At 44.6% G+C, this 20,114-nt stretch overlaps 1 protein-coding gene across 1 annotated transcript in view; it reads right to left on the bottom strand.

The window, feature by feature from the left end:
* Positions 1-778: 778 nt before the first annotated feature.
* LOC144511729 (acidic mammalian chitinase-like) overlaps positions 779-20,114 on the bottom strand; it is a 29,809-nt gene continuing 10,473 nt past the window's right edge. The window contains exons 7-11 of the mRNA XM_078241953.1: positions 13,781-13,907; positions 13,484-13,666; positions 9,044-9,160; positions 7,431-7,569; positions 779-1,005 (exon numbers count right to left, since the gene is read on the bottom strand). Coding sequence (XP_078098079.1) covers positions 779-1,005; positions 7,431-7,569; positions 9,044-9,160; positions 13,484-13,666; positions 13,781-13,907 — 793 coding nt within the window. The remainder of the gene's footprint in view (positions 1,006-7,430; positions 7,570-9,043; positions 9,161-13,483; positions 13,667-13,780; positions 13,908-20,114) is intronic.

The raw sequence follows: 20,114 nt of genomic DNA on the forward strand, positions 1-20,114 counted from the left end.
TTCAGTTGAGACAAATTAGATGTGGTACATTAATGGTCTTCATCCACAAAATAGTGTCACTTCAGTAATTAAACTGAAGACCAGTTATAGCTTCACGGGTGCCCAATGAAGATTGGCGGCAGGCTGGAAAAATAAAGAGTATTTTAGTGTTCTCTTCTTCAACAATAATGTTCCAATATCACATCAGTCGCATTAAAAACAGTTTTTACATTAGGTCTGTTCTTTAATTATAATTCTTTTCTTGTTTTCTCGCCTTTCTTCTTCCCCAACAACACATCTTCACCCAACAGAACTGATCAGGACCACACACACATAGAATTCCCCAATTCCACAACCAGGTTCTGGAACATATATGGAAAAGCAGTTTTGTGAAAATGTCATTGCAAATGTTCATGATGTCAGAGCATTGCCGCGGGGACTGCACTGGTTCAAGATAGCGGCTAATCAAGGGTAATAGGGGATGGGCAATAAATACTGCTGATGTCAGTGACACCCATATTTCATAACCCAACACAAACTACACCAATATGAGATCATAACATCCATTTCAACCCAAAATGAACCTGCATTCATTTGACATGCACATTGTCAGGAGTTGACCAAATTGCACTCACAGCAAGTAAATTTTACCATACATGTTGAAGTCCTGATGCATTATTTTATGATGCCTGATAAAGGCTATTTTAGCATTTTAGACCACCTCAACATTATTGTTTTCAACAGAATGCCTGCTTTGAATTGTTACTTTGATTAATGAACAAGCCTACCTTTTCCTTTCTCATTTCGGCCAGTTGCAACAGGTACAGGAAGAATCAAAGACTAATCCAGTAACACAACTCTTCTGGTAGGTCAGTCCATTGTCACATTGATAAAATTTGGTCTTGCTCTTCGGATCAGCGTAGGTCCCGTTAGCTTTGTCAGCGCAGAACCCAGTTCCACCACTACCACCGGGGGAATGACTAGGAGGAACAGCTGGTGGCAGTGTTGTTTTCGATGGAACACAAACTAGAAGCAAATAAAGTTCACAAATTCATTGCCTGCTTCAAGGTTAGCAAACGAAGATAAACATTGCAAAATTAAGGGCTGTTGGTGCACTGAAAAGCCTCAGGTGGAGCTCAATTTCTTATGGTATCGGAAATGAGCTGCTTGGAAACCCAGTTAAATAAGAGTTACTGAGGAAATCCTGTAACATAGCCAATTCTGCCTGGAGTGTTGGAATGCAGATGTTGAAGTATGATATAAATACAGAATGATTTTACGTCAAGTTAGACAAAATGTTACTGAATCCTGTCTGATAAAAAGCTTGATAAATTTCTATGACAATACATTATCCTTTTAAATTCCACAACTACAAAGCACATCTTCCATTTATTAATATAATAGAATCCTACACTAACATTCAGCCCATCGAGTCTGTACCGACCACAATCCCACCCAGGTCCTATTCCCACAACCCCACACATTTACTCTGCTAATCCCCCTGACACTAGTGTCAATTTAGCATGGCCTATCCAGCTAGCTCACACATCTTTGGAGCGTAGGAGAAAACCGGAGCACCCAAAGGAAAGCCACGCAGACACAGACACATGTGCAAACTCAACACAGACAGTCACCCGAGGCCGGAATTGAACCTGGGACCCTAGCGCTGTGAGGCAGCAGTGCTAACCACTGTGCCATCATGCCACCCTATCAATAACAATTAGCAATGCATTCTGAATGTAACAACCAGCACAGATTCATGACTTTGCCCATTAGTATTGTTATGAGCATGTGTTATATCAAATATTAATTTAAAATTAAGAAATTAATTTATAATGTTGTTGATTGGATATTCATGTATATTGACCTTTTTGAATGGCAAGGTGGTGGTGCTGTCACTGGACTATTAATCCAGAGACCTAGGGTAATTCTCTGGGGATGAGGGTTCAAATCTCACGGCAGATGGTGAAATTTTAATTTAAAATTCTAATGATGACCATGAAACCTTGGTCGATCGCAGTTTTAAAAAAAATTTGGTTCACTAATGTCCTAAAGAGAAGGAAATCTGCCACCTTTACCTGCTCTGGCCTACATGTGACTCCAGATCCACAGCAACATGGTTGACTCTTAAATACCCTCCAAGTTGGTTTAGCAAGCAACTCAGTTGAAGGGCAATTCAGGATGGGTAACAAATGCTGGCCCAGCCAGTGACACTCACATCCCATGAATGAATAAAAAAGGCACTTTTCCTCAGCAGAGGACACTAGCTTTCAGCAATTACCATGTTCTATTTGTTAAGAACACAAACTGCTTTTTATGGAATCCAGGAAATCTCAGAGAGAGGTCTTCTAATCCAGATCTGGGCTGAAAAGATACTGGATTTTGCATAGTCAAAGAGAGATTGCATCAGGGCCAACAGCCATGCCCCATCTCTCTTTTTTCTGAAAATTGATCAAAGCTGAGCTATTTGTGATTTGAAAATCCCAGCAGAAGAACTTATTGCTACAAGCTGAAAATGCCAGAAGGAGAACTCTGAAACATAACTTTTGTCTCCAGGGAAAAACACTAAGGAGCAGCAGCTGTTGTGGACCAGGACCCTTCGGCCACAAACAAGCATCTGGCCACCCCATAATTTTTTCTTCTCCAACTCTACTTTTATTTGATCAATTTTTTAAACATCTCATAATCTGTGGAACCTTATTGCCTGTTTGCATGCCTGTCGAGTGGGGAATGGGTTTCCTGGATTGTCTCTGTTAGATATTGGTCGGACTGGCTGAGGAATGATGCTGAGACATTAGTACATCTAAATAATAACCAGTTTATTAGATTTAGCTGAACTACATACAGATGCTTATATCTAGCTGATGGTTTGCTGAAGCTAGAAACATTCGCATTCTCGATTCCTGGTCATGTGTCTCTTGCATCATTATTATGGCCAGTGCTTTCTATACACGAAGCCTCACAATCCTAATACTACACAGAGTGGGTCTGCTGTTTTTGCATTAGTGAGCATTTGGACATATTTATTCATTTTAAGCCTTTTGTTAGTAATTTCTGCATCTTTACCTGAGTTGGTTTTAGCAATAAAGCTGAATCTTTACTTACAGAATCATAGAATCATAGAACCCCTACAGTGCAGAAAGAGGCCATTCGGCCCATCGAGTCTGCACCAACAACAATCCCACCCAGGCCCTATCCCCATATCCATACATATTTACCTGCTAATCCCTCTAACCCTCATATTTACCCACTAATCCCTCTAATCTACGCATCCCAGGACACTAAGGGGCAATTTAGCTTGGCCAATCAACCTAACCCGCACATCTTTGGAGTGTGGGAGGAAACCGGAGCACCCGGAGGAAACCCACGCAGACACGGGGAGAATGTGCAAACCCCACACAGACAGTGACCCAAGTCGGCAATTGAACCCAGGTCCCTGGCGCTGTGAGGCAGCAGTGCAAAACAGTGTGCCACTGTGCCACCCATTTCTGGTCCAGAAGCCAGGGAATGTAAAGAGAAGTCCCAAGAAGGCCGAAGTCAAAGGGATAGAGAACTGGAATATGAACAGGGTAAAGTTCACTGAAGTTAAAGGCAGAGCCGAAAGGTGAAGAACAGAGAGGGCGGCACAGTGGCACAGTAGTTAGCACTGCTGCCTCACAGCGCCAGGGACCCGAGTTCAATTCTGGCCTTGGGTGACTGTGTGGAGTTTGCACATTCCCCCTGTGCCTGCGGGGTTTCTTCTGGGTATTCTGGTTTTCTCCCACTGTCCAAAAATGCGCAGGTTAGGTGGATTGGCCATACTAAATTGCCCCTTAGTGATCCAAATTGTTTTGTTTAGATGGATTAGCCATGGTAAATGTGAGGGGTTATAGAACAAAGAACAAAGAAAATTACAGCACAAGAACAGGCCCTTTTGCCCTCCAAGCCTACACCGACCATTCTGCCTGACTTAACTAAAACCCCCTACGCTTCCGGGGACCATATCCTTCTATTCCCATCTCATTCATGTACTTGTCAAGATGCCCCTTAGAAGTCACTACCATATCCGCTTCCACTACCTCCCCTGGCAACGAGTTCCAGGCACCCACCACTCTCTGTGTACGAAATCTGCCTCGTACATCTCTTTTAAAACTTGCCCCTCGCACCTTAAACCTATGCCCCCTACATTACTGAAAAGAAAGCTGGTGGACAGGCAATGGCAGGCATTTAAAGAACATATAGGGGAACTCCAGAAGTTGTTTATTCCTGTTTGGTGCAAGAGTGGCAAATGAATTGTGCACAAACCATGGCTTACAAGGGAAATTAGAGATAGTATCAGATTCAAGAAAGAAGCATACAAACTGGCAAGAAAAAACAATGGACCTGAGGATAGGGAACAGTTTAAAATTCAGCAAAGTGGTGTTATGGAGATATGGTGGAGGAAAGAGCGTGAATAAGATACTCTGTCTTGGTGCAGACCTGATGGGTCAAATGGCCTCCTTCTGTACTGTGGGAATTCTATGATTCTATGATGAAATCAACTAGGGTGAAGCCAGACACCTGAAGTACTAAGGTTGGTGACATCTTAATATAGCCTGTGAAGCAGGGGTGTTCTGTTGGAATGGTTAGGTAACTTAGAGATCGTGTGGAAACTTGGATGCAAGTGGCAACGCAAAGCAGAGGAATACTGTGAGGAGAGACTGAAATCCTGGAAGTGGATCCCTGGTGAAGGCATCTGAAATCATTGAAATTGGAGTTCCAATGAGGCTAGCTGGCTCACAGTGTGATAAATAGCTCGGAGAGGCCGGGGGTGGGGGGGTGGGTGTGGCGGGTGTAGTGGTTTATGGAAAATCAATAGAAGTTGTATTGGGTGGCATCTGCCACTTGGTTTCAGAATGTGGTGTACATAGATAGATAGATAGAACAGCACAGCACAGAACAGGCCCTTCGGCCCACGATGTTGTGCCGAGCTTGATCTGAAACCAAGATCAAGCTATCCCACTCCCTATCATCCTGGTGTGCTCCATGTGCCTATCCAATAACCGCTTAAATGTTCCTAAAGTGTCTGACTCCACAATCACTGCAGGCAGTCCATTCCACACCCCAACCACTCTCTGCGGAAAGAACCTACCTCTGATATCCTTCCTATATCTCCTACCATGAACCCTATAGTTATGCCCCCTTGTAATAGCTCCATCCACCCGAGGAAATAGTCTTTGAACGTTCACTCTATCTATCCCCCTCATCATTTTATAAACCTTTATTAAGTCTCCCCTCAGCCTCTTCAGCTCCAGAGAGAACAGCCCTAGCTCCCTCAACCTTTCCTCATAAGACCTACCCTCCAAACCAGGCAGCATCCTGGTAAATCTCCTCTGCACTCTTTCCAGCGCTTCCACATCCTTCTGATAGTGAGGTGACCAGAACTGCACAAAATATTCCAAATGTGGTCTCACCAAGGTCCTGTGCAGTTGCAGCATAACCCCACGGCTCTTAAACTCCAGCCCCCTGTTAATAAAAGCTAACACACTATAGGCCTTCTTCACAGCTCTATCCACTTGAGTGGCAACCTTTAGAGATCTGTGGATATGGACCCCAAGATCTCTCTGTTCCTCCACAGTCTTCAGAACCCTACCTTTGACCCTGTAATCCACATTTAAATTAGTCCTACCAAATTAATCACCTCACATTTATCAGGGTTAAACTCCATTTGCCATTTTTCAGCCCAGCTTTGCATCCTATCTATGTCTCTTTGCAGCCTACAACAGCCCTCCACCTCATCCACTACTCCACCAATCTTGGTGTCATCAGCAAATTTACTGATCCACCCTTCAGCCCCCTCCTCTAAGTCATTAATAAAAATCACAAAGAGCAGAGGACCAAGCACTGATCCCTGTGGCACTCCGCTAGCAACCTGCCTCCAATCTGAAAATTTTCCATCCACCACCACCCTCTGTCTTCGATCAGATAGCCAGTTACCTATCCAATCGGCCAACTTTCCCTCTATCCCACACCTCCTTACTTTCATCATAAGCCGACCATGGGGGACCTTATCAAACGCCTTACTAAAATCCATGTATATGACATCAACTGCCCTACCTTCATCAACACACTTAGTTACCTCCTCAAAAAATTCAATCAAATTTGTGAGGCACGACTTGCCCTTCACGAATCCGTGCTGACTATCCAGATTAATCCACATCTTTCTAAATGGTCGTAAATCTCATCCCTAAGGACCTTTTCCATCAATTTACCAACCACCGAAGTGAGACTAACCAGTCTATAATTACCAGGGTCATTTCTATTCCCTTTCTTAAACAGAGGAACAACATTTGCCACTCTCCAGTCCTCTGGCACCATCCCCGAGGACAGTGAGGACCCAAAGATTAAAGCCAAAGGCTCTGCAATCTCATCCCTTGCCTCCCAAAGAATCCTAGGATATATTTCATCAGGCCCAGGGGACTTATCGACCTTCAGTTTATTCAAAACTGCCAGTACATCCTCCCTCCGAACATCTATTTCCTCCAGCCTATTAGCCTGTAACACCTTCTCTTCCTCAAAAACATGGCCCCTCTCCTTGGTGAACACTGAAGGAAAGTATTCATTCATCACCTCGCCTATCTCTACTGACTCCATGCACAAAATCCCACTACTGTCCTTGACCGGCCCTAACCTCACCCTGGTCATTCTTTTATTCCTCACATAAGAGTAAAAAGCCTTGGGGTTTTCCTTGATCCGACCCGCTAAGGACTTCTCATGTCCCCTTCTCGCTCTCCTAAGCCCCTTTTTCAGCTCATTCCTTGCGAACTTGTAACCCTCAATCGAGCCATCTGAACCTTGTTTCCTCATCCCCACATAAGCTTCCCTCTTCCTTTTCACAAGACATTCCACCTTTTTTGTGAACCATGGTTCCCTCACTCGGCCATTTCCTCCCTGCCTGACAGGGACATACCTATCAAGGACACCCAGTATTTGTTCCTTGAAATTGTGTGTATGATCACAATGGGCCTGTTGCTTTGCAGGGACTGTGTGTACTTACTGAGAACATTATAGTTTAAGATATATTTTGCAATTTGTGTTATCATTAAAAATATGTGTATCTGGGAAGATATAGGTGTGGTGAAGGAATATCATGTTTTAATATTTTCAAATTTAATAAACGTTTGATTCTTCTGTTAAAAGTTAACTGGCAGTCCTGCGACTCTATTCATCCAACTCCCGAAACAAAAAAAAATTACGGTCTTTGAGCCAGTGTTCAAACCGGGAACCTGACTGTCCAGTAACATCAGTTGGGACTGTAACAATTTACAATATCCTAATTGTCAGATTTCTGTGGCTCTCACAAAGCTGAAATTGAAAAATATTTAGGTATTCCAAATAATTGCTAAGTTATGTTGGTTATAAGTTGTTGCCCCTGTTGAGTTTGTGGCAGAAACAAATGATCTGATCCAAGGATAAAGACTGCTGATATTTACCTGAAGAAATCCCGAGTTCAGTGTGCAGTGCACCAATGAGAGGATATGGCCCTTGGTTGCAAAAAGCACCAGAGAAATCATCCATAGCAAGAGTCCACACCATGGCTCCTCCAAAGTTGTTCTTCGTCAGCCATGCAGCCTGAAAGACATTGTTCACATTAATTCACAAATCCTTGTTTGCAAGTAACTTTTACTCAAATATAACTCATCCTCCCCCAGGAGTCAGTGCTGGGACCCTTGCTTTTCCCCATATATATTAATGACCTTGGTGTACCGGGCACAATTTCAAAGTTTGCGGATGATGCGAAATTTGAAAACATTGTGAACTGGGAGGAGGATAGTGCAGGATTTCAAAGGGCCATTGGCAAATTGGTGAAATGGGCAGACAGGAGGCAGATGAGGTTTAATGCAAAGAAACATGAACTAATTCATTTTGAGAGGAAGAACATGGAGCAGCAATAGAAAATAAAGGATACAACCTCAGTAGAGTTGCAGGAACAACTTGAAGGTATATGTGCACAAGTCATTGAAGGTGGTAGAAGAAGTGACACAGAATATCATCATACAATCCCTATAGCACGGAAGAAGACCATTCAACTCATCGAGTCTGCACCAACTTTCTGACAGCGTATCTTACCCAGGCCCAGGCCGATTCCCCCACCCTATCCCCATAACCTCACGCATTTACCATGGCTAACGCATCTAACCTACACATCTTAGGACACTAAGGGGCAATTTACCATAGCCAATCCACCTAATCCGCACATCTTTGGAGTATGGGAGGAAACTGGAGAACCCGGAGGAAACCCACATAGACATGGGGAGAACAGACAATCAGCTAAGACCAGAATTGAACTCAGGTCCCTGGCACTGTGAGGCAGCAGTGCTAACCACTCTGCCACCTTGCTGCCCTGAGCAACAAGATCAAGGAGATCATATTTATCTTGTATAACCCATCAGTTTGGCCCTCGCTGGAACATTGCACCCAGTTCAGGACACCGTGCACTTGGAAGAATATGAAAGCATTCAGGGATACAGAAAAGATTCATGAAAATGATTAAAAGGGAGAAAAACTTCAGAAATGAAGATAAATGCAAAATGTTGGACTGTTTTCTGCAGAAAAAGGAAGACTGAGAGGAGATTTGAATGAGGTATTCAAACACATGACAGATGCGGACAGAGCAGAAAAGAAGGAACTGTTCCCACTCATGAAAGGATCGAGAATGAGAGGTGACAGTTTTAAAATAATTCATAAGCGAAGAAGAAGTGAGTTTGGGAAAATCTTGTTCACACAGTGAGTGGTTCAAGTCTGGGATGCACTGCCATATTGTCTACAAAAAGGCGAGTTGACAAAAATATGCCCTCCTCCAAACAATATTGTGGAAGGGACAACATCAGAAAGAAGGATGGTTAAAACACATCAAACAAGATACCTCATCCATAACGCATGCTCCAAAATTCATATGTATAATGGTGTAACTTTTGAGTTATTCACTTGATCAATATAACATCATGATTCACGTGCTTATTGTAACAAATTAACGGTACATCGCAACAAATATTTCACCAAACCAGCAAATAGAATGTGTAGACTATCAGTTTAACAAAGATACCTTGTCTCTAAAGCTTTTCACATTGTCATATCCAATCCATGTACTTCCTTTGTAACCATATGGAACCCTCTGTGGAGCGTTCCATACCGAAGTGCCAGTTTTCAGAAATGTGCAAATCTGTGAGAAGAGTGAGATATTTAGCTTCCATACCGTCAGTGGTCACAAAGGATCAGTGGCTAGCAATGCTCTCTCAGTGTACACTCACAATCTTTCTCACTTCATATATCTTTAATAATTTATTCAGCTATCATTTTCTCTCAGTTGCATTCCTCAAACTGGGAGCACTGTTCTTTTTTGCTATTGAAAAATAGCAAATAGAATAGCAAATTCAGAACAGTAAGGCCCTTTATTATAATCGTTGATTCCTCACACTGTATGTTTCCATTCTGAGGCACGGGAAAAGCCAAAGAAGCATCTGGCCTTCACTCAAGAACATGATAAAGAGATTAATTTGAGTAAGCTTCCTTACCCTTCCAACAATGCAGTAATCAGTCACAAAAACCGCTAAGGATTGACAATAATCTTTGCTCAAAAACCCCTGGAATTTTCTGCAGGGAAGGAGGTTGGGGATGTAAAAGGTTATATTCTCTATTTTACCTCCTTGTGTATTTTCCAAGACTTGACAGACTAACAACAATGTGCAGAGTAAGACAGTCAAACAGCTTCCGATGATGGAGGGTGTGACATTGTGGGGGCAATTCCCTGACCTCTTCAGACGCCAGTGGCAATCCAGATGCCCCAGTGAATGGGATCTCGGCCAAAGAGCTGGATTCCCGATGGGCATGAGGGCTCTTGGGATTCACTCGACCCGCCCCGCCAGCCCTAATCAGGTTCCCACAGAGCAGGCAGCAGCCCAATAATTATGCAAACCCACTGATTTAAAGGTCATTAATCGATTTGGCAGTCCATTCACCGGCCTCCCACCATTCAGCCACTTTGCCAGTGGCAACGGCACCAGGAAGCCTTTACAATTGCTACCCACAAGTGGGGAAATGACATGCTGGACCCCAAGGGTCCAGGGAAGCACCACCATCCCCTCAGAAAAGAGGGGCATCCAGCCCTCCACACAATATCACTGCTCAAACCCACCCCCCACACACACAGCACGCAGACATGAGGGTTATCTGAACCCTCTACAGACCCCCCCAATCAACTCCCTCCTCACTCAGCCATCCCTTCCCCATCAGACATCCCAATCAGCCCCTCTCCTCCCTCAGACCCCACTCAGCCTCCCTTTCCTCTCAAATCCGCCCACTTAGCCCACCCCTCCTTCAGACCACGTGCCTTGACAGTGCCAAAAGTGCATTGCCCCTGACACTCTGGCACTGACACCCTGGCCTTGTGCCTTGGGCCCCAAGGGGGGCTTGAGGAGGTAGGTCCAGTGGCCATTTGCCACTCTGCTGCTGCCAGGCTGCAGATGACGTTTCCCTGAAGGGTTCTGGGGGTGGGCTCAGAATGGGGACACTGGGCTAAGTTCACTTCTTCATCAGGATGGGGTGTTGTGGCTGGAGTGCTCTGGAAGATCTGAAGATCACCCCTGACATGATGATTTCAGGCAGCCCTGTGATCAAAATCCTGCCTATGAACTGTGCCAGCTAACGTGAACCTCCATGCCCCCAGTCACCTGGCAGACTTTTAAGTCATTGCAGCACTCCATTCTGCAGTGGAGACTCCCCTTTAAGAGGAAATGAAACCATAAACTGTCAATCTAGACTCTATCAATGTTGTGGTAAAGATCAATGGGGTACTTGAGATGCATTCAAGCGTGAAGGATGAAATGAAAGGAAACATAGGTGACTGAAAGATGATAGAAATCCATTGGGCTGTCAATTGCACTTTTTATGGTGCACTACACAGTGAATTTGCTGGAGATCAAAGGGTTCCATTGGAATGGAGAGGGTTTCAATGATTTCAACTCACTAGGAAGCCTCAACAACATCAACTCAAAGCTATGTGCATACATTGAGGTAAGTGCACAGCTGGGCAGAATGGAACCCCACCTCCCCCAGATGAAATTGACATCCCCTCTCTGTCACAGGACTTCAAAGTTGTCTGCTCACACATGCAGTTTCTGGCAGGCAGAAAGGAAAAATCTCTACCGCAGAATAGAATGCTGCAATGATTTAAAATCCTGCCAGGTGACCAGGGGGCATGAAGGTTAAAGTGACCTGGCCACTTCAGAATTTGCACAGCTGACAGGCAGGAATGAAGATGGTGATCACAGAGCTGCCTGAAATCACCATGATGTGGAGATGCCGGTGTTGGATTGGGGTGAACACAGTAAGAAGTCTCACAACACCAGGTTAAAGGACTTTATTGTGAGACTTCTTACTGAAATCACCATGCCAGGGGTGATCTTCAGGTCTGCCAGTGCAAGAAGGGGCAGTCCAGCCATGACACACCCAGACCAGGGGGAAAGTGCCAAAATTAAATCCTAGCCCCAGCACGAGCCCACACAACCCCTAGGGCACTTGAGGGATACTTCTCTATATGCTGGCAGCAGCAGATGTCAAATGGCTACTGGACGTACCGTCTGCATCCACCCCAGAGCCCAAGGTGCCTGGCCAGGGTGTCAGTGTCAGGGTGCTAGGTGGCAGTGTATCGTTGGCACTGCCAAGATGTGTGACCTGAAGGGAGGCTGAATGGGGTGTCTGAGCGGGAAGTGGGACTGAGTGGAAGGTCTGAGGGGGAAGTGGGGCTATGGGGGGGGGGGGGGTCTGAGGGCAAAAGGGGCTGTGTGGGGTCTGATGGGAAAGGGATGCTGTGGGTGGTCTGAGTGGGGGATCTGAGGGGGGAAGGAGGGCTGTGGGGGAGTCTGAGGGCAAAGGGGACTCAGTGAGGAAATCTGAGAGGGAAGGGGCTATGTGGGGTGCTGTGGGGGATCTGAGGGGGGTGTCACATTAGGTCACTCATGCCTGTGTGATGTGGCGGGGGGGATAACCCATTATTTATGGGTCGGGGGCGGAGGATGCCCCTCTTTGGCGAGAGGTTGGTGGTACTACCCTGGTCAATTGGGGGGGGGGGGAGGGAGGAGGTGGGGAGAGACACCATTTAATGTTTTGGGGGGAGCAGGGCCTGTCTCTGAGCACCTGAGCTCAGAACAGCGGGGCTAGTTAGTGGATTGCTCGAAATAAGCTCACCTGCATCTTTCAGGTGGGAGAATCCCACCGGACAGACACTCACAGCGCCAATAGGAAGCACTCTTGTTTTCCTGCCAGTGTGGGCACTTGGTCCTAATTTGGGAGAATTTGGCCCTATGTTTCTGTCCATCCAAGTATGATGACGTTCATTTCAGTACCTGTTCCTTTGGAGCTAAGCTGAGTGATGCCATGTGTTGTGATGCTAACAGAGGCAGCAGGATCTTCTTATAGAACCATAGAACCATAGAAAATTACAGCTCAGAAACAGGCCTTTTGGCCCTTCTTGTCTGTGCCGAACCATTTTATGCCTAGTCCCACTGACCTGCACTTGGACCATATCCCTCCACACCCCTCTCATCCATGAACCCGTCCAAGTTTTTCTTAAATGTTAAAAGTGACCCCGCATTTACCACTTTCTCCGGCAGCTCATTCCACACTCCCACCACTCTCTGCGTGAAGAAGCCCCCCCTAATATTCCCTTTAAACTTTTCTCCTTTCACCCTTAACCCATGCCCTCTGGTTTTTTTCTCCCCTAGCCTCAGCGGAAAAAGCCTGCTTGCATTCACTCTATCTATACCCATCAAAATCTTATACACCTCTATCAAATCTCCCCTCAATCTTCTACGCTCCAGGGAATAAAGTCCCAACCTATTCAATCTCTCTCTGTAACTCAGCTTCTCAAGTCCCGGCAACATCCTTGTGAACCTTCTCTGCACTCTTTCAATCTTATTTACATCCTTCCTGTAACTAGGTGACCAAAACTGTACACAATACTCCAAATTCGGCCTCACCAACGCCTTATATAACCTTACCATAACACTCCAACTTTTATACTCGATACTCCGATTTATAAAGGCCAATGTACCAAAGGCACTCTTTACGACCCTATCCACCTGTGACGTCACTTTTAGGGAACTCTGTACCTGTATTCCCAGATCCCTCTGTTCAACTGCACTCTTCAGAGTCCTACCATTTACCCTGTACGTTCTTCTTTGGTTTGTCCTTCCAAAGTGCAATATCTCACACTTGTCTGCGTTAAATTATGAGACAGGTGATCAGCTGGGGGTGTCTTTGGTTAGGATATGAGACTACCTGATTGATTTAATATTGGGCCATTCTGGATACTTTCATCACAAGGGTAGTAAGTAGATGTTATTCTGCCTGAGGATGCCCATGTGATTGAGTTCCTTTCTCACAGTAAAATTTGAGTGTTTTTCGAGAGTAGAATTCAGTACATGGTTAATTAGTATCTCCAAATATCAGATCTTATGGAATGAAGAATCTGCATCGGTATCAATACCTCATAATAGGCCAAGCTTCCCATCGATCTGGTGTACTTCCCAGGTGGGCCAGGACCTCCAGATGGGGCTCCAATACCGTGGTCAGATGTGGTCAGATGGAAGGTATGGCCATATGTAGGGAATCCAACGTTCAGTTTGTCTGCAGGAGCTCCCTGATTTTTCCAGTAATACATTGTAAAGTTCTACAAAAAAAATTGAAGGTATCGGCGAGAAAGGCTTTGAAAACCATCAGGTTGAAGGCAGATGTCCATTGGAAATACTAAATATAATTGGATTCTACTTTCATGAACACTTACCACATTAAAGTAAAGGTTGGTGTAGCGATGATCATTCGGTAGAGGATAAAGGGGACTATTTTCTCCAGTGTGGATATTCCCAGATCCAACATAATCATATGTCATCACATTAAAAAAGTCTAGATATCTGTAGATGGGGAGATTTGAGTTTTACTGATACCTTGTTCACCAAATAAGTGGTAATTACCTAACTTATTAAACAAATGAGCTGTGCCAATTAAAACTATAGAAAATAGACAAGGGCCTTGCATTCAGATAGGACAGTTCATGGCATCAGGATTTCCCAAAGCAGTTCACAGATGCTGAATAACTTTCAACATAAAGTTACTGTCACAGTGAGGTAATTGACTAAGGAAAATGATGCTGTTGGCTGTTAGCCTGAACACAGGGAGAGCTCTCCCTTGAATAAAGCACTGGGGCCTCTTACATCTAGTTAAGAGATCAGAAAGGACTTCAGATGTTAATATTCAATTGGCAGCAGTGTTGCACTCCCTGGCAATGGCATTGGAGTGTCAGCTGAGACACTCCAGTTGGGTTGGGGCTTGAAACCACAATGGTCTGACTCAGGGGCAAGAGTGCACTGAACCAGAACTAAGTGTGTGTTTCTATAGCATATTCAAACCAAGATTTATTTTAATCTTGCAATCCTGCTTATGCTAAAAGTATTGGTGGCTAATGAAATATCCTAGCCACTGGTTGTGTGCAGGTATCTTTTGCAATGAGATTTTCAAGCAAGCTTTGAAATGACCAGCATTCATCTAATACAATCAAGAACTGTATTTAGATTCCTAAATAGTCTAATTTGCCCATTATCAAACCCAAATAGAATCATTCTGGATCAATGGATGGAACCATTGACACTCAGGTTCAACCACAGAATGCTTTATTATACTGCCAGCACTGCTTGAATGTCTCCAGAATGAACTGGTGCCCAGAAGTAAGTGTGGTAAATGTAGAATGGGCATTCATGTATATATTGCCATGACCCGTACACCGGAAGTGATGTGTCGGTAACATGGGAGTTCATACGATGTGTCTACAGATGTTCTGTGCTGCTGAAGATCTCACACTGAATCATTTAAATTTAGGCCTTTGTCATCATTCCCACACAACCCAGCAACTTGACAGTATGGTTTCCACAGAGCACAATGCAACACGACACAACTGATGAGAAGTTGACTGTACATTGTAGAGTCAGAGATCTAAATGAGAAAATAAAGTCAAAGATTAATAGACAAATGATGTTTGAAGAGGGGAAATGCATAGGCACTTCTTAAGTAACTTAGAACTGAGGGTGGCACAGTGGCACAGTGGTTAGCACCGCTGCCTCACAGTGCCAGGGACCCAGGTTCGAATCTGGCCTTGGGCAACTGCCTGTGTGGAGCTTGCACATTTTCCCCATGTCTACGTCGTGCTCCAGTTTCCACCAACAGTCCCAAGATGTGCAGGTTAGGTGGATTAGCCATAGCAAATGCGCGGAGTTACGGGGTTAGGGCGGTGGTTGGGCCTGTGTAAGATGCTCCTCTGGAGAGTCGGTGCAGTCTCAATAGGCCAAATGGCCTTCTTCTGCACTGTAGGGATTCTATGATTCTATAGGGATTCTATGATTTATGTTATGAAAAGAGTAAGATATTTTTCTTGTTTCTTCACCGACATTGGTCACTAAAGCATAACCAGAAGAAAAAACTATCTGGCCATCATCTTATTGCTATTTCTGGAGCATTTTGTATGAACTTGTTAGTTGCAGCAGCCATGTCCACAGTATTCCAAGATACCTGTTCTCTGTAAATATCTTTGGGATGCTCCGAAGCTGTTAAAGGTGGCGCACAAATCAACATCTTTTTCCTATTACTTGCCTGCTTTTCACATGTTGCAATTCATTTGCAACCTGCTGTTTTTGCCCAGCTGTCTCAGCATTACCCAGGCTGTGATTGCACCATAACCATAAACAAACGATTGTACACAAAACTAGCATGGAACAAAGCTCAGACTCTAGTACACAATGTCAAACATTCATTTTTCATTCCCCCCCACCCCCCACATTGTGCTGTGTGACTAACACGGATACTTACTTTCCAAGTTCAGCAACCTCATAGCTCATACCAATGTTAGCCATCCCAGCAGACACCGCAGCTGAGATCAGCAGTCTGGATTTTCCAGAACTTTTCGCCTCAGCTTCGAAAGCTGCCAACATTTCCTAGAAGTTAAAAATGAACTAAGTTTCAGATTGTCACCAAATGGAGCGTCTCACAATAATTTATCTAATCTAAGGGTAAAGTCAGAGGTAGGACAAGGTGTAAATGGAGCCCAGATCGATAGTTCTTACTGCACAGTAGCCAGAACAGTGATGAGTGAGGATGCCATTAAATTATTTTGTTGCGTGGTGTCTTATGTTTCACATTTAAATATTCCATTTTCATCTTTCACAAACTCTGAGAAACTGGATTCTCCACGCCATCCCCACGGTGTGTTTTGCGGCAGTGGGGGCAGGCCACCATTGGCCAGCGGCAGGATCATCTGGTCCGCCATTAACAACGGGGTTTCCCATGGTATGACCCACCCCCCCCCACCCCACCCCCCCCCCCCCCCTCCCCCCCGCTTCCCCCGCCGGCCGCCAGGAAGCCCACAGTGGGTGTTCGCCATCGGCAGGACCCGAAGATGTCGTCGGCGGAAACAGCCGGAAAAATCCGGCCATTGTCTTTTAAAATTCTATTTCTAAAATGTGTATCAGTAGTTGGTTAGATTGCAGATCAGCCATGATCTCATTGAATGGCAAAACAGACTGGAAGAGCTAAGCGTCTGGTCTGTTTCTATGTTCCATGTCCTCGGTGAAGACCTGGGAGGAAGTTTAAATCTGCAAACTGGATTGAAAAGTCATAGAGGTTTACAGCATGGAAACAGGCCCTTCAGCCCAACTTTTCAACGCCGCCCCTTTTTTTTAAACCACTAAGCTAGTCCCAATTGCCCGCATTTGGCCCATATCCCTCTATATCCATCCTACCCATGTAACTGTCTAAATGCTTTTTAAAAGATAAAATTGTACCCACCTCTACTACTACCTCTAGCAGCTCATTCCAGACACTCACCACCCTCTGTGTGAAAAAATTGCCCCTCTAGACCCTTCTGTATCTCTCCCCTCTCACCTTAAACCTATGCCCTCTAGTTTTAGTCTCCCCTAACTTTGGGAAAAGATATTGACTATCTAGCTGATCTATGCCCCTCATTATTTTATAGACCTCTATAAGATCACCCCTAAGCCTCCTACACTCCAGGGAAAAAAGACCCAGTCTCTCCAGCCTCTCCTTATAACCCAAACCATCAAGTCCTGGTAGCATCCGAGTAAATCTTTTCTGCACTCTTTCTAGTTTAATAATATCCTTTCTATAATAGGGTGACCAGAATTGTTCACAGTATTCCAAGTATGGCCTTACCAATGTCTTATACCACTTCAACAAGATGTCCCAATTCCTGTATTCAATGTTCTGACCAATGAAACCAAGCATGCCGAATGCCTTCTTCACCACTCTGTCCACCTGTGACTCCACTTTCAAGGAGCTATGAACCTGTAGCCCTGGTTAGCTTAGCTGCAAGACTGAGAGCATCCTATGAAGTTTGTTTTCTCCTACCTGTGCCAACAGGGTGAAGCGATGTTTATTTTGTGTCCCAGGATATTCCCAGTCAATATCCAAACCATCAAACCCATAACCGCGCAGGAAGGCAATCACGGACTTGATGAAAGTTTGGCGGTTTTCCTGTGTAGAAACCATGGTGGTGAACCTAGAGGAGGGTGAAATGTTAAACAAGGTGCTGAACTGGAGTATTTTAGTCTCTGTAATTACCAACTGAACGATTAAGGGGTTCGTTATCGCAATTTCAAAATATACAAGGAAATAAATTATAATTTACAAAATGTAGTTGTGACATGGTGCTGTATTGTTACTGCTCTTTGTAATCAGTTGAAGCAATCTTCACTGGGTGTATTAATATAAATTAAGCCTTTGTAAAAATAATGCATTGTCAGAAATCATTTCATAAATATTATTTGAATTATATTTTGCAGACAGCTGAACACAGTCACAGTATGCTCATTAACAGATGATCTACATATTTATCTAAAACTATACAGTTGACATTTCAAAAAGTATCTCTTTGATCCCAGCGTATTTTACATTATGAGCAATAGGAAAATAAGCATTTTTCACCCGGTACTAAAATAAAATATTTTCAACTTACTTCTGAGTTCCAAAGTTCCAGCCTCCGATGGACAGGAGCGTTTTAAGGTTTCTATTTCTGTTGTAAAATTGAACAAATACTTCTTTTAGAATAAAGAACATAAGCAATACATTTATTAACATTACAGGAATTGCTAACAATCATTATTGTCTTAATATTTTTACTGCTTTCTCCTTTTGGTGCTAAATTTTAATTGAGCAATAATACCTCAGTGCGGAACATATATTTCACAACAAGATGTGCCAGAGGAAAGAGGACATTAGGTTCATGCAGGTTTGTGGATGTCATGGCTAAGACAGCCATTGATCCTCAAGGGTAATTGCACTTGCAGCGATGGTAGTAGGTGGTCATGTGGAGCAATGAGTAGCACCCCTACTCCTGAGATAGAAGTTCCCACTCCAGGACTTAATGACCAAGGCAGGTACATCCATAATGTAACCAGCTCAGTCTTACTTGGTAAATCCTTCCAACATACACAAAAGGGCAGGCGAGAGGAGAAATTACTGGTCAGCCATGGTGTGGAAAGAAGTTGGAGCCACCACCATCACCTTCCGGTTATAAGATGCATGCAAGGGGATTAGGTGCCAAAACAGCTTGCCTTCTTAGAGCTGGTTAGCTCAGTTGGCTGGACAGTTATTGTGGACAAGATTGGTGCCCAGGGGTTTGATCCCTGTTCTGGCTGGGATGGATTGGTGTCAGGCCTCCTTACCCTCCCCATGGTGGAGGTCACAGCTCTGGATGGTACTGTGACCTTTATGAGCAGGACATGAAGAAGCTGGACATGATCCATTATCTTGAACTGCTACAGTCCATCTGGTGCAGTAATCCCAATAGCTCTGTTATGAAGGGAATTCCAAAATTCAACTCAGTAACAGTGAAGGAATGGTGATATAGTTTCAAGTCAGGATGTTGTGTGGCTTGGACAGGAAGTTGCAATTACTGATATTCCCAGGCATCAGTATGGCGCGGTGACACCGTGGTTAGCACTGCTACCTCACAGCGCCAGGGATCTGGGTTCAATTCTAGCCTTGGGTCACTATCTGCGTAGAATTTGCACAATCTGCCCATGTCTGCATGGGTTTCCTCCAGGTGCTCCGGTTTCCTCCCAGCAGCTAGCAGCAGGATCATCTGGTCCGCCAATAACAATGGGCTTTCCCATGCTATTACCACCCCACCCCTCCCCCCCCCTCCCCACACCCCCGGCCGACAGGAAGCCCACAGCAGGTGTTCGCCATCGGTAGGACCAGAAGATGTCGTCGGCGGAAACAGCCAGAAAAATCCGGCCATTGTCTTTTAAACTTCTATATCTAAAATGTGTATCGGTAGTTGGTTAGATTGAAGATCAGCCATAGTCCAAAGATGTGTGGGTTAGGTTGATTGGCCATGCTAAATTGACCCTAGTGTCAGGAGGATTAGTAGGGTAAATATGTGGGTTTATGGGAATAGGGCTTGGGTGGGATTGTGGTTGGTGCAGCCTCGATGGACCAAATGGCCTTCTTCTGCACTGTAGGGATTCTATATCTGCTGTTCTTGTCCTTCTAAGTGGAGGAGATCACAGCTTTGGAAGGCCCAGTCCAAGGAAACTTGGTTCGTTGCTGCAGTGTGTCTTTAATATAGTACACATTGCTGCTACTATGTGTCAGTGTTGGAGGGAATTTAAGCTTGCGGATGGGGTGCCACTCAAGCGCACCCCTTTTTACTTGAAGGTGTTGAGTTTCTTGAGTGTTGATGAAGCTGCACTCATTTAGGCAACTGGAGAGTATTCAATCATTATCCTGGAATGTGCCTTGTACATGGCGGACAGGATTTGGGAACTGGGGAGATGAGTTGCTGACCTCAGAATTCCCACACTCTGGCCTGTGTTTGTATCCATACGGCTGGTCCAGTTCAGTTTGTGCTCAATGATAATCTCCAATATGTTGACAATGGTTGTGGGCAAGGGGGTGTGTAGTGATGGAATGTCATTGAATGTCGTTAATGTTGCCAGGTCTCCTTGAAACTTGCCAGCAACATACAAATTGCAGTTTTAATGCACTGCCTGGGAAGGTAGTGGAGGCTAGAGACCTTACAACCTTTAAAAAGTCTTTGGATGAGTACTTGA

This window comes from Mustelus asterias, chromosome 25, assembly GCF_964213995.1.
Source record: "Mustelus asterias chromosome 25, sMusAst1.hap1.1, whole genome shotgun sequence".
Classification (NCBI taxonomy): Eukaryota; Metazoa; Chordata; class Chondrichthyes; order Carcharhiniformes; family Triakidae; genus Mustelus; species Mustelus asterias.